This window comes from Xyrauchen texanus, chromosome 47 (assembly GCF_025860055.1).
Source record: "Xyrauchen texanus isolate HMW12.3.18 chromosome 47, RBS_HiC_50CHRs, whole genome shotgun sequence".
Taxonomy (NCBI): Eukaryota; Metazoa; Chordata; class Actinopteri; order Cypriniformes; family Catostomidae; genus Xyrauchen; species Xyrauchen texanus.
Window position 1 is genome coordinate 22,851,808 of NC_068322.1, and position 27,074 is coordinate 22,878,881.

Sequence of the window (27,074 nt, forward strand, 5' to 3'; positions counted from 1 at the left end):
TGAAATGCGATTGGCTACACTAAAAAGAGCCCATATACTGTATGGCTAGGGTCCAAAGGAGGAGGGGTTATTTTAAATCTGTAACTCACAACTTATCAACCCTAGCAAGCATTGCTAATAACTGAATGCAGTTGTTTCAAAGTTAAGGTGTGGTGACACATACCTTCCAATGGCATTGTTAATATTCAGTGCAGCTGTGTACAAAGCACCACCCATACAGAGGTCACTTTCAAACCAAACAACTTCCTGTTGGTCAATGTGGCAATTTCGCCAGTAAAAGTTCACCAAACTTGAACTATGCAAAATCTGTGAGGAGAAATTCTACAGTACATCGTAGAATGAAGTACATCACACGAAATTCATGATCACGCATATTCCCATTGAGTTGACAGTATTTTGCCATGTAAAGGTACAGTGCATCCGGAAAGTACTCATAGCGCTTCACTTTTTCCACATTTTGTTATGTTACAGCCTTATTCCAAAATGTATTAAATTCATTATTTTCCTCAAAATTCTACAAACAGTACCCCATAATGACAACATGAAAGAAGTGTGTTTGAAATCTTTGAAAATTTATTAAAAACAAAAAACGAAAAAAAATCACATGTACATAAGTATTCACAGCCTTTGCTCAATACTGTGTTGAAGCACCTTTGGCACCAATTACAGCCTCAAGTATATTTGTGTTTGATGACATGACACTTGCCATTCAGGCCAAAGAGTTCAATCTTTATTTCATCAGACCAGAGAATTTAGTTTCTCATGGTCTGAGAGTCCTTCAGGTGCCTTTTGGCAAACTCTAGGTGGGCTGTCATGTGCCTTTTACTGATGAGTGGCTTCCGTCTGGCCACTCTACCATACAGGCCTTATTGGTGGAGTGCTGCAGAGATGGTTGTTCTTCTGGAAGGTTCTCCTCTCTCCACATAGAAACGCTAGAGCTCTGTCAGAGTGACCATCGGGTTCTTGGTCACCTCCCTGACTAAGGCCCTTCTCCACCGATTGCTCAGTTTGGCTGGCCGGCCAGCTCTGGGAAGAGTCCTGGTGCTTCCAAACTTCTTCCATTTACAGATGATGGAGGCCACTGTGCTCATTGGGACCTTCAGTGCTGCAGAAATTTTTCTGTACCCTTCCCCAGATCTGTGCCTCGATACAATCCTGTCTTGGAGGTCTACAGACAATTCCTTGGACTTCATGGCTTGGTTTGTGCTCTGACATACACTGATAACTGTGGGACCTTATATAGACAGGTGTGTGCCTTTGCAAATCATGTCCAATCAACTGAATTTACCTCAGGTGGACTCCAATCAAGTTGTAGAAACATCTCAAGGATGATCAGTGGAAACAGGATGCACCTGTGCTCAATTTTGAGTGTCATGGCAAAGGATGTGAATACTTATGTACATGTTTTCGTTTTTTATTTTTAATAATTTTGCAAAGATTTCAAACAATCTTCTTTCACATTGTCATTATGGGGTATTGTTTGTAGAATCTAGAGGAAAATAATGAATTTAATAAATTTTGGAATAAGGCTGTAACATAACAAAATGTGGAAAAAGTGAAGAGCTGTGAATACTTTCCGGATGCACTGTATGTGATGTGACGGCACCTTAACATTACTTTCTTCTATCCCAGCGCTATGGCTCTGTGGCGCTTTTTAAATCATTGTTCTGTTGGTTTTTAACGGCCAACCAGAACAATGTAGAAACATTGGCTGAACAAATGACTATGGGGCAGGACATATCTGTTCAATGTGTATTATTTCCAAGAAATTAGGTGTTCTGAATCATTTTAATTGGTTTCTGTATTAAAAAAAGCAAAATGCAATAATTCTGTTTTTCTTGTTGGGTGGATGCCCAATCAATATACTGTATTCTATGAGTTGTGTAGAAACACGCAGAGGTTGGCCTAACATCAGAACTGCTGGCATATGCCAAATGTGTCCAGTATACTGGCCGAATGACCAGCTGCTGACAGTGCTAATCAGAGGATATTATGAAGAGATATTATTTCTCTGGTGTGGAGCACTCCTCTCCAATGATATAATGGAGTGATATCACCATAAGAAACAAGATGAAAGGCCCATCCTCAAGTACTCAGTTCTGTTTAGTTTTACATGTTGCATGCAAACTGCTCAAAAAGCGTGGACTAAATATAGCACATCTGCACTTAGCAATATCAGTTAATCTAACAAAAGGAATAATTGCACATTTACTTATAAAAAATGGGTATCAATAACTTACTATAAAAACACTGGTGTACACACACAAGTGATTATGTGGTGAAGTAAATGTAGTAGAAAATATTAGCAATTCAAACATGTAAAAAATGATGCTCTAGTAAATATTATTTATGATTGTTTGTTATCTTTACAATGTGTCATCAAGTATTAATCCTAAAGTAGAAAACCTTGTCATATTTATTTGCTAGTTTGAGTAATTTTCACATGTAAATAAAACAAGTATATTTTACTTAACTTTCCAAAGCTGGTGTTCCCAGCATGCACCCTGCTTGAATAATTAATGAGGTCCATACAATGCAAGGGAATGGGAGCAAAAAGTTTTATGTTCCAAAATCCACATTAAAGGAGAATAAAAGTAATCCATATGACTCCAGTGGTTAAAGCCATGTGTTCAGACATGATATGATAGGTGTGTGTGTGAGAAACAGTCCTTTTTCACATTCCGGGTTTGGAACGCCGAAGTAAACGATTGCAGGGTAAACTTTGACAGCAGTGAATGGGAGATCACATCACATATTATTATCATCATATAAATGATCAAATAATTCTAAAGTCTATTTTTAAGTAATTTTTTATCAAAAACTCTCTTCCCGATATGCATGAAGAATGTGATAAAAAAAAAAAACAAGAAGAAGAATGGTAAAGTTAAACTGAAGTGGAGATTGACTGAGCAAAGAATTTAGAGTAAAGAGAGCTAAATATGAATCTGTTTCTCACCCACACCTATCATATCACTTCACTACATGTCATGCATTAAACTTCATTGTGGAAGGATTCTGTGTGTCATGTGGTTCATGACTATGTATGATAAAAAATGATTGAAATGACAGTACACTTCTAAAAGCATTGCTTAATTCACTGCAACACTGCATGTGTAAAATGCACAAACAAAGTGAGTAAAATGTACTGCAAACTAACCTTTTCTTGAGAAATTTGCCACAAAGAATTGTGTTTAGCTTTATTTTTTTTAAATAGTTAGTTATAGTAGTTATATTTACTAGCAATTTCAGTAACACTTTATTTTAATGTGTCCTTGTTACACGTTACATGTATTTACTACAGTATTAACAGTCAGTTATGCGTAATTACAAGCAACTAACCCTAAACCAAACCCTTACCCTAAACCTCTATTAAGTACATGTTGTTAATTAGTAATAATCAGTAATTACTTTTGTAATTACACTGTAACAAGGACACATTCAAATAAAGTGTAACCGCAATTTCTGCATGAATTTATTTTTTTAACCCTGCTCCAATTATTGTTAATACAGCGTAAGCGTAATATTTAAATTATGTTTTGGTGTTACATATATGCTTGCATAATGTCATAATGTTTGACCACTAGTCATTGAACAGATAATTTAAGTGTCCAGCTAAAAGGTGAAGTGTGTCATTTTTTTTAGGTTGAAATATTTTAGTACATTGCTCTCTGGAATACTTGATTCTGATTGGTCAATTGTGCCATATAGCAGTATGAAATTTCTGAGTAACAACCACACGGGATTAGTGATTTCAGACCGTTCATTTGGTATTGCTAGTCATCTTTCCTACTTCTCATATAACTCTGCATTTTCAACTCATTCGAAGATAAAAAAATCATTTAAACTCAAATACATTTTTCATGTCATTTATTGATTTGCAAGCAGTCTTGTAATAAGGGGTATAAAGAGCAGTCAAACAGCCAAACAGAATTTTGATGCAAACTAGAGTTTGAATTCAGCCATTTATAGTCTCTAGAGATTTTTTTTTTTTTTGACATAATTATTTAATTTCAACACAAATCAATATTTAGTGTCCATTTATTTACAGTATTTAATTGGTAGGTAACCGTGTAATAAGCGTAATAAACCCCTTCAGAGTGATACAAGATACAAGTGATGCGTCATGCTTTTGATCACCCCATATGGATTTATTTTACGATAACGATTGAATAACTGTACATTATCAATTCCTTCTCCTATCCCTACTACCAAACTATCATTAAGGCATTTGTAGGTTGAGTTTACCTAAAAGTGTAATAATCTGGTGCATTCCAATCGTGACCGATGGGCAGTGTTTGGGAAAATTGTCTGGAAACAGTCATTAGTTTTGCCATTCTGTTTGGTGCAGTTAGTGGCGCAGAAACACCTTTCCTTGTAACTGTTCATTTAAAGATAAAACAGGACAGATTACATTCTGACTAACATTTTTACCAAATTATTTTACGGGGTTCCTTAAACCAGTTGTGCCAGTTCCGAAGTGAAATGTCCACCGCATGGCACTTAAAGAGAGTTCATCATAAACAGATGAGGTTTTAAGGTTTATGCTCTATTACATTTTTCAATCAACAAAACCGACCTACCTACCCTAACCTTAGACTTAAACCTAACTGATAGTGTCATAAGTGCAAGCATAAGATGAAAAACTCAATTGCTGAAGCAACCAAATCCCATTTGGCTCATGTGTTGACTGTTGCTCATTGCATGCTCTTTAGGACTCGTACCTCGGTTCTATGCATCATATGTGCAAATCTCTATAAGATGAACTACCGCAAAATTTGAGATTGTAAATGTAGTTGGGTATGCATTGCAATCATGTTGGGTATCACGGTGCGACTCATGCACTATAGTAAAAGTATTTAGATGTCATAAGATAATATTGTGTGAGGAAAAGGGTGAAAAGTAAGAGATCTGATAATCTGCCTTTTTATGATTTGTGTGAAAGGAAATTAAAGCCATGAAATATAGGCTAAAGATTGTTTCTCACTTCTTGTTTTGAACACTACAAACTCTGGATCATTGAACATTACTAGAGTTTAAACCAAGACATACTGAGCCTAGGTTGGCTCCTATGGCCCTTCTGATTTCTCATGGCCTGCTGTTCCAGTCAGTGATTTGTTGCTTGCCCTCCTCTCCATGAAGGGTTCAGTCTACCTATTAATCTACATAACTGTTCCCTGAATTCCCTGAATGAGCAACAGAGGGTGATCGCTGCTCTTTAGCCTTCCGTTGTTTTTTCTCTAGGACTGGAGTCAGTTTTGGATCCATCAGGGTTGCACATTTCTGGGGCTTGAAGCTCAATCTCATTATGCTTGCTGATTGTTTGCTGCAGTTCGTTGACCTCCTCTTTACTAAACTGCTTTCTCAGGCGCAAAATGACAGCAATGACAAAGAAGTAGGAACAGCCACTCAAACACGTGATGAGGCTCAGAAATATGACTCTGAAAACAGAACATCAAATGAGATACAGGTTGTCCTGGTAAGAACACTTATAATCACAATCACACATACACACCTGTACATATGTGAGTCATACATACGACAGGCCCCTCGGCCTCCACACCGCTTCATTCCCCATTTCAAACAGGTTGAGTCGATAAAAGCTCCAAAATACATTGGAGCAGGAATACCACCTTCGAAAAAATAATTCCAGTTTACTTTCCATGTATCATTCTCAGGAAACGGTGCCATTGATGTCCTGGGTCATTCTACAGAAACGTCCACATTCTGCATACTTCAATATTATAAGATATTCTCTGAACAATAATACCTGTTTGAGTATGGAATTGGGCAACATTTTATTTTTATCAATTATCTACAATTCTATGTACCGTACCATTTTTCTAAGTGTCAGTGATCATCTATGTCTATGACCACACTGTCAGAGAAACATTCGTTTTTAAACATTTTATTATTTATTCCATTAACTGACTGATACAGAGAAACTTGGAGAAGGTGACAAAACATCCGCACTAGCAGCTAAATATGTGTCTGCCATTCACAATATAAGAAATGCATAATTCGTTTTGTGTGCTCCTTCATTTAATGTAATATTTATTAGTATTTAAATGATTCACTTTACTACTAATTCTCCTCCCTGCCCAGTAGGAGGCGGTATGCTGGAAGAAGCCAAATCGCCAAAAACAAATGAAGGAGAATGTAAAATTGGAGATTTATATTAAATAAGGACTTACATATTGATCTGTTTTTCACCTACACATTATATCACTTCTGAAGATATTGATTTAACCACTGGAATCATGTGGATTAGTTTCATGCTGCCTTTATGTGCTTTTGGAGCTTCTATATTTCAGTTCCCGTTTACTTGCATCACGAAGACCAACAGAGCTGAGATGTTCTTCTAAAAATCTTTGTTTTTGTTCAGCAAAAGAAAGAAATTCATACACATTTGGGATGCCATGAGGATGAATAAATGAAGAGATAATTTGTATTTTTGTGTGAACTATCCCTTTATATATTGCTTTTATGGAAATTAAATATGATATTTTTGCAGTCTATGTGTTTTTTCCTCCTAAAATGCTTTGCACATTTGCACAGAATTTTGTACATTTTTGTTCAACCATTTTGTATTGGGATTTTTCTATTTAAAATTGTACAAAAAATTCTGATTCTTCATAAAATATAATATGTTAGGATAATGACCCCACGATTCTCTCATTATCTTTATCAGTATTCAATGTATTCATATTTACAACTTTGTTATGGTTAAAAAAAAATAGTGATTAATGTTTTTACAGAAAAATCTTAATAAGTATAAATTAATGCCCAATAATAATGTCTGGAAATAATGAGGTTTAGTGCAAAGTTATAAGATATTTTTGCACTGATTTTTAGTCCTGTAACATTTTAAATGTATCAGAATTGGCACAAAAAATGTCTTTGTTGTTGTTATTATAATATTAATAATATTTTTATTTATGGACTTTTTTTCTGAGAATGACCCCCAAACATATAACATATGCACACAAAATATTGTAAAACCTGTGATTTGTTTTTCCTGCCTTGCTATATAAATTGTGATCTAAATATATGTACCTAGCGTTCGCATCATGAGTGTTTGAATGCCCAAGGCCAGTGACTTCAGCTCGGGTGTAATGCATCTGAAAATATATAAAATATGCATACACAACATTCATTTTTCATGCATAATAAACCCCAAACATCTTTACAAAAAACACAAATTTGAAAGCAGCTGTTGCATTACCGGCCCCGTTTTTAGTGCCTTTTTCCCCCTAATTAAGTAAAATTAAGTTAATTAAATCATTTAATAAAAAATTTACAAAATGGTGGTAACTCACCGTATAATGACCATGTATCCAGGGGTTGTGCCCAGAGAGTTAATGAAGGAGCTGAGGACAGACACTGCCATGTAGAAGGTGAAACTTCGGGTGCATTCGGGCCCTCTGGGACACTGTCCCAGAGAAACAGACGTGCTGCTCTCTACTGGTGCAGGTGTCAAGACACAGCTGCAGTTGTGGAAAACCTGTGATTATCAAATGCAAATATAAGGATAAAATTTTGCTTTTTTTGTTGCTTTTATTCGAATTCTAGGATGAAGGTTAACCACTAATAAAGGACTAACATCACCGTCTCTTATGTTAGAGTCTACATTTGCACCATATCAGATATCTATGTGTTTCTTACAATACTTCCATGTCTTATCTTCATAAATGTTGTGATTTAAATTAACTTTTCATATCCATTATAATACTTTAAAATTTATTCTACCATGGTATATTTTTTTAAGGCTTCCTTTACTTTTAATAAAAGACTGACAGTTTGGACTTTACATGGTGACTTTTGTATTGAGATTTTGTTCTACATTACAATTGATATCAGCTACACTGGAATTACCATATTTTTGCCATGTCCAGTGGAGCCCGTGCATCCTGCCAAACACGGTGACACATATGTAATGCCACTGTCAGAACACACTGGATCCCATTCAGATGTAGAGCAGGAACAGTTTTGGTTACACTGAGAGATGAGTGAATGCTCACCAATCAATATCTCAGCAGTCCTGAGGAGGAATTCTGAGATTGGTGATTGTTGATAGTGAAAAATGCAATTGTCCTTTGGGTCATTTTACAAACAAAATGTTGTCCCTTTTTCAAAACTGTTAGACCTTTAAGGTCTGTCCCCAAACACACCCCTCCTCCCTTCTCTATATAAGCCTGTCCACCACATTACCCTGAATTTGTACAGTAAACTATTTATAATTGTAAAGTGAATAATTGTGGGAATATCAACATAAATAAATTATATAATTAATAAGCCTTTACCTCCTAAACTGTCTACCATGTTTACTTTTTTAATACATACTATACATAAAGCCACAAAAACATTATCAGGGTCCATGTGAAGAGATGACCAAAATAGCCAAATTTGACAGAATAGATCCTATGGATGCAGTGGACCTAGACATTTTTACTGTCTAATTTCAATTGCTTTGATCACAGTTGATTAGTTATAGTGCCCTCTACCATCAGAAATGTATTAAATTTTGCATGTGACCTCAGAATGTTTTTCATGTGTTTTGTACATTGAATATTGCACTCACCAAGATAAAGGCCAATTAGTCATTATGGGCCACATCCAAAAGCATACTGTAACAGCTTATATCTTCTGATAGACTTAGCTTATCAAAATTCTACTGATAACTTTTTATCAGGAGGGTCGGCAGATGATGTATACAAAATTTCGTGCAAATCGGACAATTATTTCATTTATGTAAAAAAGAAAGATATTTAAATGTATTGATTTACAGTAGCTAAAGGTAAAGTATGTATTTAATTTCAAAATACGTTCGCCTATCCCCGTTTATTGTTCATTGACAGCTATAAGTAAGCAATTTATGTGTTTACCTCCCACAAAAGTATAAACACCGAGCCATCCAGGCACTATCAAAATATTGATGTTTATATTTTGAGCGGCTCGATTTTCAGCTCCACCCGTCCCTTTTTAGCTCAACCTATTGCATGAGTTAGCTCATTATTTTTGAGCTGCAGATAAATTTGTAAAATACTCAGAATATCTATCTTTACTCTTACTAGTTAGTTAGTTACTTACACTTACTATTTACCAGAAGAACCATCCTACTTCATGTGCTTGATCCCTCGCACATCCAGCTGCCATTCAATCTGGCGATGTCATCGAACAACCCGATTCCTCTACAATGCTTTCCAACTAGTGTGTGTTATAGTGGTCTTGTTCAATACGACATTAAACTTTTATCACCTTTTATTTAGTATGGCTTAATTGTTCATAGGGACTCAGATAGTTCAAAAGGGTGTGATGAGACTAATGGGTGATGACAAACGTTGTTTGAAAACATAATTGTATTTTTAATATATACTCTATATGGTGCCACAATTAGTGCAGAAAATACATCACCTTTAAGATGGCACAAAGCAATTTTACACTTGTCAATATTCACTTATACAAACATATGCAAACACTTTACCCATTGTAGGACATAGTGAGGCCGGCCACACGGACATTGTCACACTTTGTGCCGAACTGGAGGAGGAGGAGGAGAAAGGCCATGAAGGAGGTGATGAAGGAGAGTTGGGCCCCCGCCACCACACTCAACTTGTACCTCTTCATCAACAAACCGCCAAAGAATATTCCCACGGCAACCGCAGGCAGGTTCAGAACACCTGCAGGGCATGACATTTAATTAGTTTCAATTAGTATCAAACCCTTTACTTTTAGTGTCTTAGTGCCAAGATCTCATTCATTTTCAGTGAGACCTTGCAACTTCTGGTGACACGAGTGATAGTGACCTCTGATGATTAGATGTAGGCATGCCCAGCAACTTTGGAAAGTTGAATGAAAATGTATGCAAATGAGAAGCAACTTTCTGCAGTGACAACCAATAGGAGCGAAGACGGCATCAGTGGAGCTCATGTCACCTGTCTCCTGTGAGGCAGTGGTATCGAGTGCAGAGGCATGACGATTGTGAGCGATTTTACGGTTTTACATAATTTTTCTGTGACTACATACATGGATATATTAACAAATAATGCATGGAAAATACATTTTAATACATTTATTTTGTTTCTCCTGTCTTCAAGATATTCTAGACCTGTGCTGGTTTCCTGCTACTGAATACTCCCCAGTGGATCACCACCTTGTCATGGTTTTGGAGCTTGCTTGTTTCTATGACCCTGAGAGCTATACTGGCAAGAGCTTTGTGCTCCTGATAGAGTTACCCAAGCCAGACAGGTCAAAGGAGAGAGGCCAGACTAAAAGTGATCTGTTGCTGAAAACGGATGCACTGGGCCATATGGTAGGAATTGTTTGTAACCAAATTTTTTACATAGAGCTTGGACTGAAATCAGTGGCCTGGACATTTATTAGGCTGGATTTAGGAACGAAAGGCTGCTTACCAATAAGGAAGTTTGCCCTCGATGCAGACTGACCAAATTGCTGCTCCATGTATTTGGCTTTGAAGGTCAGCAGGCCGATGAAAGAGCTGAACTTCAGAACAACCCCACACAGCAGCAAGAAGTATGTGGGGGTGCTTAGCAGTCTTTTCAAAGAGGGCAAGAATGCTTCAATCCACAAATTTACATAACAGAACACAGAGAAAGAAATTAGCTTTGTCCTATGTACTGTATGTAGTAAAATGAAACAAAGGTAACTATGTGTTCTAATTTGGCCTGAATTCATAACCTTTACAGTACTGCTTTTTGTTAAAAAGGTGGTATAAATTTGCCTTTTGCAATGTCGGCCAGTTTCATTGAGTGGGTGTTGGGGAGAGCAGATTGCTCCTTGTTGCCCTGATCCACATATGAGTTTTCCCCCCCTTCCTCGCCTTGTTTGGATAAAGACCTGGGCAGGAACCAGAACGGAACACCAGCAAACAGTAAGATGGCAGATGACACAAAGAATCCCAGCCACCAAGCGCCTACCCAGCGTGCATCCTTCGGGGTGATGGTCACACTGTCTGAAGGGAAATAGTGTAGTCAAAATACACATTATCATAAGAAATAAAAAAATACATGGTATAAACGCAACTATGGATCATATTTCGGAAATGGTTCTATTTGTACCCAATATGTTCAGAATTTTCTTTTCTTATACAACTAACCCCAATCCTAAATATGTGGTTACAGCCTTGCAAAGTACAAATAGTATCATTACTAATCCTAAAGTACAATATTAATTCCCAGTTAGTTTGGACTTTCTCCTGTATACTTCCTATACTTTGAATGGATAACTGAATATCACTGAAAATAATGTCTAGGTTACTGTCGTAACCCCCATTCCCTGATGTAGGGAACGAGACCTTGTGTCGATGTAGTTTCACTAGGGGTCTCTCTTGAGAGCCTCGGTTGCCTATGAACTTTGAGAAAAGGCCAATGAGAAATTGCCGAACAGAATTTGCATGTCCCTCCCCCAGACATATGGGTATAAAAGGAGGGAATCGTGCATCTGTTTAGTCAGGTTTTGTACTGTGTTACGTGAACTGCTGATGCAGGTGCGAGCAAGCTGGTGCATCCCAAAGTAGCAGACCGTATCAGGCTGCATGTAAACTTCCCCAACGCTCCATAAGATGTCATATACATTTTAGGTTCCCGGCATCCCTGAGGGGGGATCAAGCGATGGGAGCACCAAAGTGAAGCGGATGCAGCTGAAACGGGGCTAGTGTCTGGCGAACTGAATCATGTAGCCGAGTCCGATGGTCCTGGCCAGCCAGTGCGACAGGTTAGAAAGCGTAAGCGATGCGTCCAAGCTTCGAGCAGAGGGAACTAATGGGATGATCAGGTTTTCGTACCTGCTGGTGTTTTGCTACGTGGGGGGGAGTAGGTAATATTATGTCGGGGGCAGAGTCCCGAAACAGTAACTCAAAAGCACCTACCTTGCTCTGCATACCCGGCTGGGGGCTGGAAAGTGACTGAGGAGGAGGTCCTATGGAGGCGTCAGAACTGGCCTGCCGGGAGTCTACAGTCGAAGGCGTGGAGGCGAAGGAACTGCGTCCACGGTGCCGTGACTGTAGTGACAGACACGTGAGGCAGCGCCCATGACCATCAGCTGCAGAGAGATATCTGCCACATCCAGGAACTACACAAAGGTGGAAAGGCATCTTTAAAAAGCTGTTCAAAGCCAATGTGTAGTCTTTTAGAGAAAATACTCTTAGAGATTATTTTCTCTTATAGAAGCTCTGTCGAAGTGCCCAGGGGAGTAGACTGCACTTGCATGCAGAGAAGAGAAAAGCCGCTGGTAACGCAGCGTAAGATCCAACAGTAAAGCTCTGCAGAGGTGAGTGGAACAGTAGTGGAAACGTCAGCTTGCTGAACACACAGCCGCTCAGCTCCGAAGAAAGAAATCTGACTAAACAGATGCACGATTCCCTCCTTTTATGGATGTGTATGTCCGGGGGAGGGACATGCAAATTCTCATTGGCCTTTTCTTAATGTTCAGAGGCAACCGAGGATCTCAAGAGAGACCTCTAGTGTCACTACATCGACACAACGTCGTGTGAGTGACAGAAGAGGAACTTCAACATTTTACTTTCAAATCTTTTTTTATGTATCCCTTTAATGGTGTTTATATGGTTCACCTGTCAGTCCAAAATAGCTGTAACTAGCAAATAGCTGTAGCTAGCAAATAGCTTAGCTAGGAAAATAGCTTAGCAAGCAAAATGCACCACACAATATCATTTCAGTTGACACATTCGTGCTTTTTACCCAAAACAGAATAAAGTTTTTTCTGTGAAAAGTTATCACTGTGATCACAGTCTCGCATAACAAAGTTGAACCTGTTGAGCTTGATGAGACCAAAAGTAAGCATAAAATGCATTTACTGCATGCAAACACACACACATGCATGCATGCACACACACACTGTAATGTGTATATTATAATTTATATTCAAATTTATAAATGTATATTCAGGATTTATAACTATACATTCAGATTAACAAGTATATTCAAATGTATAACTTTTAGTGTTGGAGAATCTACTCAAATAATTTAGTTAGCTAAGCTACCAACTGCATTAGTACAGTATGTATGCATTGTGTGCATGTATATGTGTGTGTTTGTGTGTGTTATCAAATATTTGGTGTGTGTGTGTGTGTGTGTGTGTGTGTGTGCAATTATGAGTTTGAGTGTACTTATGATTAATATTATGAACTGTTTTACCATTTTACAGCTTTCTCATAAGTATTTATATGAACAGGGTCAAATTGACAAATTAGGCTTTTTTATAGCTTTTTTGTAAGCCAATTAAATAAAAAATAACATCGTCAGGTGCAAATCACCTCAATGGAGGATGTTAAGAAGTTTCAGGCCAAAAGGCTGAAGTTAAGTTTATGTGCATCAGTTTTAAATCCAAAAAGGGGCAAATTGACCCTGAATTCATTGGAAGGATAAGGTAAGCTAAAAGCTACACTTCAGAGAAAGTACCAAATTACACTACAACCTACGTATTCAGAATTAGAATGAGCTTTATTGCCAAGTGTGCTCACCTTTTTTTGGTGATAGGAGAACAAGCATGTGCACACAGAATATTACAGTGAGACACAGTATATAAAACAAGGTAAGAGTATAAATAGACATAAAAAGTAGGACATATAACATAGAACAGTGTATGTACATGTGAAAGTGGTAATATATGTGCAAGGTAGGGTATGTACAGTTACTGTATTAAATGTGAGTGAATTTACATCTTCTTCTTGGCTTGAATTCGCTTGCGAAGATTTAGGAAGGGGGATGGCCATGTCTATTGCACGCCTGCTGGTGGCTGACAAACCCAATATGTGACAGGCATGTCCATCCACACAAACTGCAGGGGAATGTCTGTGTTGTGGAGGGTGCTGCTGATGGTTCCCGTTTTTTTCCTCCAAGCTGGCCTCTCTGTTTTGTTTAAAAGTGGCTGTGGCCTGGTGAACTGTACGTCGCCAGCTTTAACAGTCAACAGCTTGCGATGCCCATTGGCGGTGATCAATGCCACTAGTGATGAAGGTCTTTTTCAAGGAGTTTTTATATCTCTTTTGAGGTGCCCCTCTATTATGGAGGCAAGTGGACAGCTCACCATACAGTGCAACCTCTGGCGGGCGATGATCCTCCATCCTGGAGACGTGCTTCCCAGCGTAGCTGTATCTTCATGAGCATGGCCTCAACACTGATGATCCCTGCTTGTTTGAGGACTTCAGTGTTAGTGACAAAGTCACTCCAGTGGATGCTTAGCATAGTGCGGAGGCAGCACTGATGGAAGCGTTCAAGGACACGGAGGTGGCGGCTGTAGGTGACCCAGGATTCGGTGCCATATGAGAGGGTGGTCAGTACAAAATCTCTGTAGATGCTGGTCTTTGTAACTCTCTTGAGACTGGCATTGTACCACACTCTTTTATAGAGTCTGCCGAAGGTACTGTTTGCCTTGGCAAGTCTATTGTCTATTTCTTTGTCGATCTTGGCATCAGAGGAGATCACTCAGCCCAGGTAGGTGAACTGGTGAACTACTTTCAGCTCTGTCTGGTCAATGAAGATGCTTGGTGGCCGGTATTCTTCCTTAGGTGCAGGATGGTGAAGTACCTCAGTTTTCTGTAGGCTGACCTCAAGACCAAAGAGCTGGCAAGCTTCTGCAAAGCAGGATGCCATTATCGCCATAACCACAAATGTGATGTACAATCCTTGTTTTTGTTCTCTGCATTTCTCCTGGAACACCATGTCGTTTGTGCCCCTATTGGCTCTAAAGTCGCATTGACTCTCTGGAGCATCATCTTCTGCAATGGTGGGCACCAATCTGTTCAGCAACACTCTTGTAAGGATTTTGCCTGCAATTTAGAGCAGAGTTATCCCACGGTAGTTTGAGCAGTCAGACCTTTCCCCCATGTTTTTGTACAAGCGATGATGACTGCATATAGAAGATCTTGTGGAAGATTCCCTCGCTCCCAGCAGCAAATGATGAACTCATGGAGTTTGGTGTGCAATGATGGGCCTCCACTCTTCCATATCTCTGGTGGAATACCATCTTTTCCTGCAGCCTTTCCAGTCTTCAGCTGTTCTATGGCTTTTGCAGTGTGTGTGCCTCATCGAGTTCCATCTTTGGTGACTGTTGTGGGATGCAGCACGTAGCTGCCTCCTGGATTGTTCAGCTAGTGCTGAAGAGAGTATGAAAGTGCTCTGACCAGTGGTTCAGGATAGATTCCCTGTCAGTGAGTAGCTCTTGGCCATCTGCACTCCATAGGGAGCTCTGTATTTGGAATGATGGACTATACACTGCTTTCAACTCTTCATAGAACCCCTTGTAGTCACAATGTTAGTGTACAGCTCGGTAATTTCTGCAAGCTTTGTCAACCAATCATTTTGTATATCTTGGAGTACTTGGAGTACGCTAAAGGGAGCTGCAGGTATGGCGGAAGGCTGCTTTCTTCGGTGGGCAGGAAGGTTGAGTGAGGTGGACTTGGTTTGCTGATTATCTTATTGGATATTTAATTAAATATGAGTGAATTTATATATGTGCATGACGGCAGTTTAATTGTTCATGTTGAAAATGAGTGTAAAAACTCTTCTTGTGTCTGGATGTCCCGGAGTGTGGGGGGATTTCTCCTGAAGTCCACTATCATCTTCACTGTTTTGAGCGTGTTCAGCTTAAAGTTGTTGTGACCACACCAGACAGCCAGCTGTTCCTGTCTGTATGCAGACTTGTCACCATCAAGGATTAAGCCAATGACCATAGTGTCATCTGTGAACTTCAGGAGCTTGACAGAGGTGTCCTTTGCAGAGCAGTATTCACACAATGTTTATAAAAGCCATGGTACAGCATAGCAGGGCTCGACATTAATGCCTACTTGTCTGGGACAAGTTGATTGTTGAAGGAACAAGTGAAAGAGTATTCTGCTTGAACAAGTATGAACAAGTAGATTGATTAAAACTTCAATAACAAAAAAATAAATAACTGGCTATATTTATGATAGTCTTGGCCTGTGTCACTTATTAAAAAGTTCATAATATTTTCTTAAAAATAATCCGCAGGGCCTGAAATTCAGTGCGAGATTGCGAGATTTGTGCGCAATTTTAATCGTTCCCTCATGTTCCACATTCATCAGGGAATTCCCACAAACTGTTATTCATTGAAACATTAAGATAAGAATCGGCAAACCGATCCAAACAGATGAACAATATTATTGTCATTGTGTCAAACTGTAATTCCAGAATCAGCACAAATACATCAGCTCTTTCAGGTCCGTCTCAGTACAGCAGCTCATTGAATACTTGTTGAGTTTATTGTGAGCGTGTGCAGTGAGGGAGTGTGTTTTTAGAGCTAAAGTATAAACCTTTTAATATGACATGAGAATGCTGATGTACTATGTCTATAAATGTTTATAATCAACAAAGCTGTCAAGGTTGCGCACATGCGGCATTGGAGTAATCTAAGTTTTGTCACCTTTCATTTCATGGCACACCCTCATAAGTCATTATACAGCACATTTGACAAAAAGGGCAGAAATAACAAAATAATTGATTTACTCAGCTGCTGGGTAAAAGAGGAACACTTAAGCGCCTGTTACACCTTTCATCTCCATCTCTCTGAAGCTCCATCTGATGTAAACAGGTATTTTTCTGCCATGTTTGGTCAATTTGATTAAATAGCACAATAATATTATAGTAATACACTGTAAATGATATGCATAATATGAAAGATTATTATTATCTGTCTTTAATATAATTTTTTTTAATGTATAAGCAGAGTTCTCAGGATTCATCAGTTTGCAGTTTGTCAACATTAAACAGCCATTTTTAATGTAACTTCTTAGTATTGACTGAGTAAATAGTAAATAGACTGAGGAATAGTTCATTCCCAAATGCAAAGTCTATCACTTTCTCACATTTGTGTTGTTGCAAACTTGTATGCCTATGACATTCTTTCTTCTGTGGAACTCAAAAGGAGATGTTAGGGAGAATGTTAGTGTGATATAATTGATAGTTTGGACACAGGAAAGGAGGAGTCAGGAAGCAATGCAGCAGTTCTGACAATTGTTTTTAATTTTCTGGCCTGATGTGCACTTCACACACTTGTCTTTGGTGCTTTCACTAAGTACGGTCAATTTTCAAAATCATAAACTCTCAATACCTTAAACTTTACTAACATAAGCTCTTACTAACATAAACTCGTACTAAATTCTCAGTGAACACGCTAACACCACATTTTCATGTCGCTCTCCCCCTTCTCTTCTTCTTCTTCTTGTTTCCGGCAGACTAGACGCTTCTATGGCGTATTGCTGCCCTCCACTGTTCGTTATTCGTTATTCACATATTAATGGTGATTGCCTATATCCTTGTATAATCCAGTTTCATGTAGGTACTCGATCAGTTTCTTCATTGCGTTCCAACTATCCAAATTAAGTAGAGTGCGTAGGCTAAATATAGTTTCTCCAATTGCTCGCAGGTCTCTGAACAATTTCCTCCTTTGACGAGAGAACTGTCTACATTGAACTTCACAGTTTCCTTGTCTCCACATTCACATTTTCCATCAGGATGTTTACCAATCAGAGCCAGCCCACTCCTCAGCCCACAATGCCCAAACAATCTGGATAAGACTACTGCATCTCTTCTCTTACTTCTAAATGCACATTTTCCTTTCTCTACAATTCTTTGTACTGAATAGTGTGCCCTCCCTTTCCTTTCATTTTCCCATGATTTTTGCCACATTTCTTTTACTGACCTATTTATTATTTCTGTGTAATCTGGTTACCCATACTGTAAATTGATTTGAACTCTTTCCTCCTGCACCGCCTTCTTTGCCACCTCATCTGCCTCCTCATTACCCTCCACACCCATGTGCGCCAGAACCCACAGAAACCCCACCTCATACCCTGCTTTGTAAATTCTATATAACACCTGCATAATTTACACAAGTAAATCAGGTATGGATTTCGTTTTAGTATCTTTAATTGTAACTAAAGTTGCTGCTGAGTCACTACATATGACTGAACGCTTCTGTTTATTATCTTCAACCCACCTTAATGCCCAGAGAACTACCATCTCTGCATGTGGTCTGGAATCCTACACCCTTTTTTATAATCTATTTCTGGTATGCTAACACCAAAAGCCACTTTGCCGCTCTCAGGACTCCCCCTTCTCTGGCGTGTTTGGCTTCTTTTTAAGGTCTCCCTCCGCTATCACTGTAATAGAAACAGCTGTTAAAAATGATGCCAACCAGTTTGATGAGCCACTACTCTCCCTCTCTCCCGCAAACAGTGTCACAGATCCACCAGACTCTCTCTCTCACACACCACACTCTGCTCCCTCTCCCTCACTCCACACAGCGCTCACTCTCCCCGGAGTTGATTACACGCACCTGCACGTCATCAGTACTCAAATCATGGTCTGCATAAAACCCAGCTCTCACACTCTCATTTGTGGACATCTGTCTGTTCTGTTCTATGTACAGCCTAAAAATATGGACTCCTTAGTCACTTCAGTACTTACCAGTTTGTTTACCTACCTTGTTAAATTTGTTCCCATCATCTGAGTTTGGTGTATGTTCCGTCCTCCATGTATTCCTCCAGCCATTTGACTCTCCCGTTGTTTGTCATGATTCCTACAAGGATCAAAAGACTGTTGTGAGTTTTCTGATAATCTGCACTTTGTTTATTACCCTGTTTGGAGTTTACTCACCTGCTGTTCGTGTCATACCTGTGTTTGGATTACCTCACTTGTTTGTTTCAACTCTGATCCATTTCCTTGTCAATAAACCCTGAGATTGATTCCATCCCTCTGCCTATGTGAGTTAGCATTCTGACAGAAGATCAGACCACCTAAATGGACTCGGTGGGTATTCCACCAACACAGACGAGCACAGTCACCAAGGCCATGGAGCTGAAGTATTCCGACCTCGAATATTCAACTAAGTTTTATGAACTCACTGCTACAACCCCCAATCGGACTCATACCTCAGAAAAATTTATGGAATGGGACTAAACTTTCACAGACCTACAACTCTTCCGGAGGAGGGGAATCTTTCCTTTGCGAATTATATCTAAGCCACGCTGGCCGTAGGTCGTTCCCCAGTTGCTGCCAGTGCTCACGACCATGGAGGTCGTTCCACAGTCTCTGCCTGTGCTCTCGACAATGGAGGTCAGTTCTCAGAAACTAACGACCATGGAGGTCATTCCCCAGTCCCTGCCAGTGCCCACGACCATGGAGGTCATTCCCCAGTCGCTGCCAGTGCCCACGACCATGGAGGTCATTCCCCAGTCGCTGCCAGTGCCCACGACCATGGAGGTCATTCCCCAGTCGCTGCCTGTGCTCACGACCACGGAGGTCATTCCCCAGTCGCTGCCAGTGCTCACAACCACGGAGGACATTCCCCAGTCGCTGTCAGTGCTCATGACCACGGAGGTCATTCCCCAGTCGCTGCCAGTGCTCACAACCATGGAGGTCATTGCCCAGTCTCTGCCTGTGCTCTCGACAATGGAGGTCAGTTCTCAGTCACTAACTCCTTGCTCCAAGCCTCACATGGATCCTTGCTTCAAGCTGCACATGGCTCCATCCCTCAAGCCGCCCATGGCTCCGCCTTATACGGCTCCACCCCTCAGGCATCTCCTGGATCCACCTTCCTTGGCTTCACCTGTTGAGCCTCTCCCGGTTCCGCCTGCTTCATCGAACCTCCCTCGGCTCCACCAGCCTCCGCCCGCTCCATCTCCGGACACATCTCCAGCTTTGCCATTGGGATCTCAAGTCCCTACCCCTACTGTTACGCCTTTGGAACCGCTAAGGCTTCGCCCCCTAAGTTTCCACCTCCTGCGGCCAAACTGCCGGACCCGGTTCCCTTCCTAGAGCTGCCTCTCAGGCCTCCTGACCCTGCTCTGTGGCCACCTCCTGGCCCTGTTCCTGCTCTGTAGCCACCTCCCAGGCCTCCGGACCCTGTCCCTGCTCTGTGGCCACTTCCCAGGCCTCCTTACCCTGTCCCTGCTCTGTGGCCGCCTCCCAGACATCCTGACCCTGTCCCTGCTCTGTGGCGGTCTCCCAGGCTTCTTGACCTTGTCCCTGCTCTGTGGCCGTCTCCCAGGCCTCCTGTCCATGCTCTGTGGCCGTCTCCCAGGCCTCCTGTCCCTGCTCTGTGGCCGTCTCCCAGGCCTCCTGTCCCTGCTCAGTGACCGTCTTCCCAAGCCTCCTGACACTGTCCCTGCTCTGTGGCCGCCTCCCAGGCCTCCTGATCCTGTCCCTGCTCTGTGGCCATCTCCCAGGCCTCCTGATCCTGTCCCTGCTGTATGGACATCTCCCAAGCCTCCTGAACCAGTTCTTGCCCAATGGTCACCTCCATGGTCTCCAGATCATCCACAGACTCCTCCCTGGCAACCGGATTGTCCTCATGGACCTCCCCTTTCATCGGTGTCCTTCTGCCCTCCATATTTGGGCACCAGGAGTCGCCCTTTAGAGGGGCGGGGGTGGTGGTACTGTCATGGACTGCATAAAACCCCGCTCTCACACTCCGTCACTTGTCTGTGTTGTATGAACTCCTTAGCCACATCAATACTTACCAGTTTGTTTGCCTACCTAGTTATTTGTTCCCATCGTATGAGTTTGTTGTATGTTTTGTCCTCCATGTATTCCTGCAGCCATTTGACTCTCTATTCTGACTTTTTTGGTCATGATTCCTACAAGGTCCATAATACTGTCTTGTTTTCTGATCATCTGCACTTTGTTTATTACACTATTTGGAGTTTACTCACCTGCTGTTCGTGTCATACCTGTGTTTGGATTACATCACCTGTTTGTTTAACCTCTTATCCCTTTCCTTGTCAATAAACCCTGAGATTGATTCCATCCCTCTTCCTATGTGAGTTAGCATTCTGACAGAAGATCAGACCACCTAAATGGACTCGGTGGGTATTCCACCAACACAGACGAGCACAGTCAGCAAGGCCATGGAGCTGAAGTATTCCGACCTCTGTCTCTGTGAGTTTGTACTCTGACAAACAGACAAACGACCACGCCCCCATCCCCACAGTTAGCTTCAGTCACCAGTCACTTTCATTGTATGAAAAAAAAGAAAGATGCCATGATAGTCAGGAGATTCTGACTAATCTCCTTTTATTTTCCACAGAAGAAAGGAATACTTAAAGACTTGAAGATGAGTAAGGATAACAGAAATGTAATTATGCCATTGTTCAGTCTTTATATCTATATACAGCATAAATAAATGTATCTCTTAATACACCCTCCAGAGTTTTAATATGTTTTAGCACAAAGCAGACTTTTCAGGCGGTCACTTACCCACCATATGCAAAATTTCCCACAAATATCAAGGTTAAATTGACGATCTTCAATTATTTCATTGTGACGCTATGGTACCAGCTTTAATTCAGGACAAATTGCATCCTGTATATTTTCGATACAGGATGGTCCTGTATTTTATACGGCAGATGCACACATGTTGAGCTTAATAAAGACCTTCATCACTGGCAAATAATATGACACATTTTCAGGTTTGGTTTCCAATAATTGTGGATACATGTACACTGCAGCCAGCGTTTTCTTTATTGTGTGTATTTTAAAGTATTCCTTTAGCATGTTGTGAAAGCCTGCTGTAAACAATTCAGCAGCATACGAGTGAGTCATCCAGATTTAATTGTGAACCATTTCAGACTGCATTGTGTGCATGTGTGACCAATTCATTATAAAGAACCGACTCAAGTAAGCAATTCATTTGTGAATCGGACACATGATTCTGATCCAAAACTGGTGATAGTAAACACCGGGTACACTGCATGATGTAGTGATGTATATTTTGTCACCGCTATGCCGCTACCTAAACAAAAATATAGCGTTGCTACTGAAAAGATACTTTTCTCATCCTGACAATGGCCCTTATACAGTACATATACACAGTTGTGCTTCATATTTTGCCCATATTTAAACAACTTTATTGCCATCTTTTTCCCATCTGCTCTGGTGAATTTGTTTTGATGTGTTAAAGAGGATGAAAGTTCAGACTGTCAGCTATAATTTTAATGTGTTTTAATTATTATTACAAAAAAGGAAATTTACTACTAACACCTTCAGACAAGAAACAAATCCAACTTCAACAAATCAAAAATAATGCATTTAAAAGACTAATGATATGTCACATGAAGAGTACAGGTGAAGCCACAGTAACCACACCAGATTCTTACCAACACTGACGAATCCAATATCCACATACAGTTTGGCACACATGGACCCCAGCAAGAATCCAAACATGGGACCCAGTAATGCAATTGTCTGAAGGCAAGCTGAACATCAAGAGAGAGTTTAATGAAATATTATATTGCAGGTCCTCATTTGACATTAGAAATCATGTTTAAAACATCTAACCAGTTTGATTTCCTAATACCTTATTTACTTACCAATGTAAAAAGCTGAGTCTTCTGCTTTTGCAAAGTCATCAATGTAAGAGATGCCGAGCGGTGTCACTGGTGTTTCTCCTATTCCTCTCACTGCATTGCCCAAGAACACATAGATCCACATACTAGATCCAGTGTCCTTGACACATTCTAGGTTTGGAATAGCAAATATGTGAAAGTTTGAATAGCACATTATAGGAATGTTATGATTTAAGTAAGCATTAAGCTGACACCATTTGTTATGCTGTTGATGACCTCGCATAATTATTTTGATGCCTTAGTTTGTAAAAACGAGCAACATTGCATTCACAATAATGAACTTGGAAGTCTATTGGGTCCAATAATTGCCCTAGCATAAATATTAAAATACACAGTGTCAAAATTCTAGCCATAAAACGTCTAGGTTACGTATGTAACCTCCGTTCCCTGATGGAGGGAACGAGACATTGTGTCAGAGAAGCGACACTAGGGGTCTCTCTTGAGCGCCGATATTCACCTCTGAACTATGAAAAAAGGCCAATGAGAGTTGGCAACCAGTATTTGCATGTCCCGCCCCCGGACATACGGGTATTTAAGGGGTGCAAATACGGGAGTTCATTCAGGAATTTTCTGAGGCGCCGGAAATGGTCCGGCCACGACAGTGGCTCGGCTCAGCGACGTGGCAGGGGAGACACAACGTCTCGTTCCCTCCATCAGGGAATGGAGGTTACATACGTAACCTAGACGTTCCCCTTCTGTCGCTCCACGTTGTGTCAGAGAAGTGACACTAGGGGTCCACTTATAAAAGCGCCACGCGCTGAGCCGTGTACGTGAACTGCTGATACAGGAGCGAGCAGGTATTCTTACGTGCAGGACGACCAACTGTATCAGGCTGCACGTACCCTTCCCCAACGCCCCATTTAAGCCATCAGGATTCCTTATCGTTACCCAAGAGGGGGGAACAAGGTGCTGGCCGCCAACCTGGGAACGGGCCAAGCCTGGCCGGGCCTCTTTTCTCTCTATGTTTCTCGCATAGAGCAACTTAGGCCGGGGCCCTTACACGCATTGAGGGAAGGGGGTCTTAGCCCTTATTCAGGGCGGAGAAGACCCTGCGGAGGCCACGCCTACCCGAGAGGGGAGGCAAGTTTAAGTGGCAAAACCATCAGAGGCCTGACTTAGGGCCTATGTGGAAAAGTCGGTGCGGTGGTGGATCCAGCCTATAGAGGGGGGAACATACAGCATGGCAACCGAGGCAGCCGTGACTGCCTAAGGGAAGTACGGGAGTCCACTCGCCAGAGGGGACAGAACCGTGGCGTTACACACAGGGGGAGTCCGAAGGAGGCCTTACCTGTGGAGCACCTATACCAGTGCAGGGTAGCTTGCGGTACCCGCAGTGGCTTGGGTCAGCGAGTTCCTCCGCTGAACTGCGACCCACGAGGGCTAGGGAGGAATCAACCAGTGTCCCAAACCTGAGATCTCCTGGGAATGAAGGCGCACTGTTTCCCCTGGTTAGGGGGAAGGGTGCTGGATGCATCGATTCACCCGGTCAGATCGTGGGCGTGCCACCGAGTTCTACAGGCTCGGTACCTGAGAGAACACGGGACGATACTGACTCAACTCGGAGATTGTAGAATCTCGTGAAAGTGTTCGTTGTTGCCCAGCCCGCTGCTCTACAAATGTCTGCTAGGGCAGTGCCCCTAGCCAGTGCCCATGAGGACGCAACACTCCTGGTGGAGTGGGCTCGGACCCGCAAAGGGGGGGGTCTTAGGATCATGAACGTGTCTGCTGGACCGAACTCCAGGCAAGCGTCGCTAACAGAGAACGCATGCAGGTCCCCGACCCTCTTGATGGAAGTGAGCACGATCAGCACGGCGGTCTTGAGAGAGAGGGCCCTGAGTCCAACTGAGTCAAGCGGCTCGAAGGGGGGTCTCTGGAGTCTCGTAAGGTCGACCGAGAGATCCCAGGAGGGGAACAGGTTAGGCTGGGAGGGAGCTATCCTCCGGGCACCTTTTAGGAACCTGACGATTAAGTCGTGCTTACCAAGAGACTTTCCGTCTACCGTGTTGTGGTGGGCCGCGATAGCGGTGACATACACCTTGATGGTGGAGGGGGACAGCCTCCTCTCCAGCCTCTCCTGAAGAAACACGAGCACTGACCTAACTGCGCACTTCTGCGGGTCTTCGGCTCGGGAAGAACACCAGTCCACGAACAGACACCACTTTAGGGCGTAAAGATGCCTGGTAGAGGGGGCTCTGGCTTGATTGATTATATCTACGACGGCAGATGGTAGACCGGCTAGATCTTCCGCATCCCGTCCAGGGGCCAGACGTGGAGGTCTGGGTGTGGGTGCCAGAGCGTGCCCCGTCCCTGAGAAAGAAGGTCCTTCCTCAGGGGAATTCGCCAGGGAGGGGCTGTCGTGAGGAGTGTGAGGTCCGAAAACCAAGTCCGGGTAGGCCAGTAGGGGGTTACCAGAGTGACTTGCTCCTCGTCCTCCCTGACCTTGCATAGCACCTGTGCAAGAAGGCTCACTGGGGGAAATGCGTACTTGCGCAGCCCCGTGGGCCAGCTGTGTGCCAGCGCATCTGCCCCGAGGGGAGCCTCTGTCCGGGCATACCAGAGCGGGCAGTGGGAGGTTTCTTGGGAGGCAAACAGGTCTACCTGGGCCTTGCCGAACCGGTCCCAAATCAGCTGGACCGACTGGGGTGGAGTCTCCACTCTCCGCTGGGCAAGCTTTGTCTTGACAGCACGTCCGCCATCACATTGAGGTTGCCGGGGATGTGAGTGGCGCGCAGTGACTCCAGTCGCTGCTGACTCCATAGGAGGAGACGACGGGCGAGCTGTGACATGTGGAGGGAGCGTACTCCGCCTTGGCGGTTTATGTAGGCTACGACCGTGGTGCTGTCTGTCCTGACTAAGACGTGTTTGTGCCGAATTAACAGAAGAAACTTCTGCAGGGCCAGAAAAACAGCCAGCAGCTCTAGGCAGTTGATGTGCCAGCGCAGCGGCCTCGATTCCACCGGCCCGCGGCTCGCGCCCGTTACTACGCCGCCCCAACCCAATTTGGAGGCGTCGGTCGTGACCAGAACGCGTCGGGACACCTGCTGCAAGGGTACTCCAGCCCTTAGAAAGCAAAGGTCTGTCCAGGGTTTGAAGGTCTGGCGGCAGGCAGAGGTAACTTTTACGTTGTGCGTGCCGTGGCGCCATGCTCGTCTCGGGACTCGAGTCCAGAGCCAGTGCTGAAGTGGTCTCATATGCATCAACCCCAGCAGCGTGGCCGCCGCGGAGGATGCCATATGCCCCAGGAGCTGTTGGAAACGTTTTAGCCGGACCACGGCGCCTGGCTTGAAGGAAGCGAGGCATTTCAGCACTGACTGAGCATGCTCGTTGGAGAGACGTGCTGTCATTGAGACTGAGTCTAACTCCAGACCGAGAAAAGAGATGCTCTGGACCGGGGAGAGCTTGCTCTTTTCCCAGTTGACCTGAAGCCCCAAACGGCTGAGGTGCCTGAGCACCTGGTCTCTGTGTGCGCATAGTAACTCTCGAGAGTGAGCCAGTATGAGCCAGTCGTCGAGGTAATTGAGTATGCGTATGCCGGCTACTCGGAGCGGGGTAAGAGCTGCCTCTGCGACTTTCGTGAAGACGCGAGGGGACAGAGACAGGCCGAAGGGGAGGACTTTGTACTGATACGCCTGACCGTCGAGGAACGCGAACCGTAGGAAGGGTCGATGTCGAGGGCAAATTGAGACGTGGAAGTACGCGTCCTACAGGTCTACCGCTGCGAACCAATCTAGATGCCGGACGCCAGATAGAATTTGTTTCTGGGTGTGCATTTTGAACGGGAGTTTGGACAAGGTCCGATTGAAAACTCGCAGGTCCAAGATCGGTCGTAAGCCGCCGCCTTTCTTAGGTACAACAAAGTAAGGGCTGTAGAAACCCTTCTTCGTTTCGGTTGGAGGGACAGGCTCTACCGTGTCCTTTAATAGAAGGGAGGCGATTTCTTCGCGCAGGGAATGGGCATGTTGGCCGTGTACTGCGGAAAAATGTACGCCCACGAAGGGGGGCGAAGACCTGTCAAACTGAATTGCGTAACCGAGTCGAATGGTCCGGTGCAGCCAGCGTGACGGGTTGGCCACTGAAAGCCACGCCTCTAAACTCCGTGCTAGGGGCACCAAAGGGACGGGTTTTTTGGACGTACCTGGCGGGGCTTCGCAGCGGTGCGGAACAGGTAATGTGGTGTCGGGAGGCAACGTGGCGTCCCGAGGCTCTGGTGCTGAGAATAAACTCAAAGCACTTACCTTGCTCCGCGCACCTGGCAGGGGGTGGGTTCGTGACTGAGGAGGAGGTCTGATGCTGGCGTCCTCTGGACTCGTCTGAACCGGCCGGCCGGGGAACAGTCGTGGGGCTGAAGGCGGGGACACCGCGTCCATGGAGCCGGGAATGTTGAGGCCTGAAAGCAGAGTGCCGTGAGAACGGCATTTGCGGGCCATATGCCCCAGAGACAAAGGAAATAGCTCTTTTATTGAGAATTTGGGTACCGCAGCCCCCGTTAAGGGGTGCGGCAAATGAAAAAACAAAGGATTCTCCTCCCGGCCCTCCACCGGGGGACGGAGCGGTCTTACCACCTCCGGAGCTAACTTCTTGGACTCTGGGTGCATTGTCTCAGGAGCGCCTGGGAGCCTTCCGGGTCCTCGAGGGGGTCCGTGAGACAGGGGGTGTGCGCTTCCCGCGGTTTGCT

The 27,074-nt window shown here is 43.0% G+C and overlaps 2 protein-coding genes across 3 annotated transcripts in view; one reads left to right on the forward strand and one right to left on the reverse strand.

The window, feature by feature from the left end:
* Positions 1–3,852: 3,852 nt before the first annotated feature.
* Positions 3,853–27,074, reverse strand: part of slco1e1 (solute carrier organic anion transporter family, member 1E1) — a 30,708-nt gene continuing 7,486 nt past the window's right edge. Inside the window, exons 6-15 of the mRNA XM_052121004.1 lie at positions 22,364–22,510; positions 22,151–22,249; positions 10,739–10,969; positions 10,410–10,574; positions 9,482–9,677; positions 7,873–8,038; positions 7,317–7,501; positions 7,054–7,118; positions 5,513–5,630; positions 3,853–5,438 (exon numbers count right to left, since the gene is read on the reverse strand). Of these exons, the coding sequence (XP_051976964.1) occupies positions 5,216–5,438; positions 5,513–5,630; positions 7,054–7,118; positions 7,317–7,501; positions 7,873–8,038; positions 9,482–9,677; positions 10,410–10,574; positions 10,739–10,969; positions 22,151–22,249; positions 22,364–22,510 (1,595 nt within the window). The 3' untranslated portion in view covers positions 3,853–5,215. The remainder of the gene's footprint in view (positions 5,439–5,512; positions 5,631–7,053; positions 7,119–7,316; positions 7,502–7,872; positions 8,039–9,481; positions 9,678–10,409; positions 10,575–10,738; positions 10,970–22,150; positions 22,250–22,363; positions 22,511–27,074) is intronic.
* LOC127639140 (proline-rich protein 36-like) lies at positions 18,662–20,423 on the forward strand. Of its 2 annotated transcripts, none has more exons than XM_052121005.1 (2): positions 18,662–19,256; positions 19,296–20,423. In XM_052121005.1, the coding sequence occupies exons 1-2, from the start codon at positions 19,065–19,067 to the stop codon at positions 19,809–19,811; spliced, it is 708 nt and encodes a 235-aa protein (XP_051976965.1). In that variant the 5' UTR covers positions 18,662–19,064; the 3' UTR covers positions 19,812–20,423. The 2 variants fall into 2 exon arrangements, with proteins under 2 accessions (XP_051976965.1, XP_051976966.1); XM_052121006.1 differs by having other exon boundaries at positions 18,662–19,178; positions 19,218–20,423.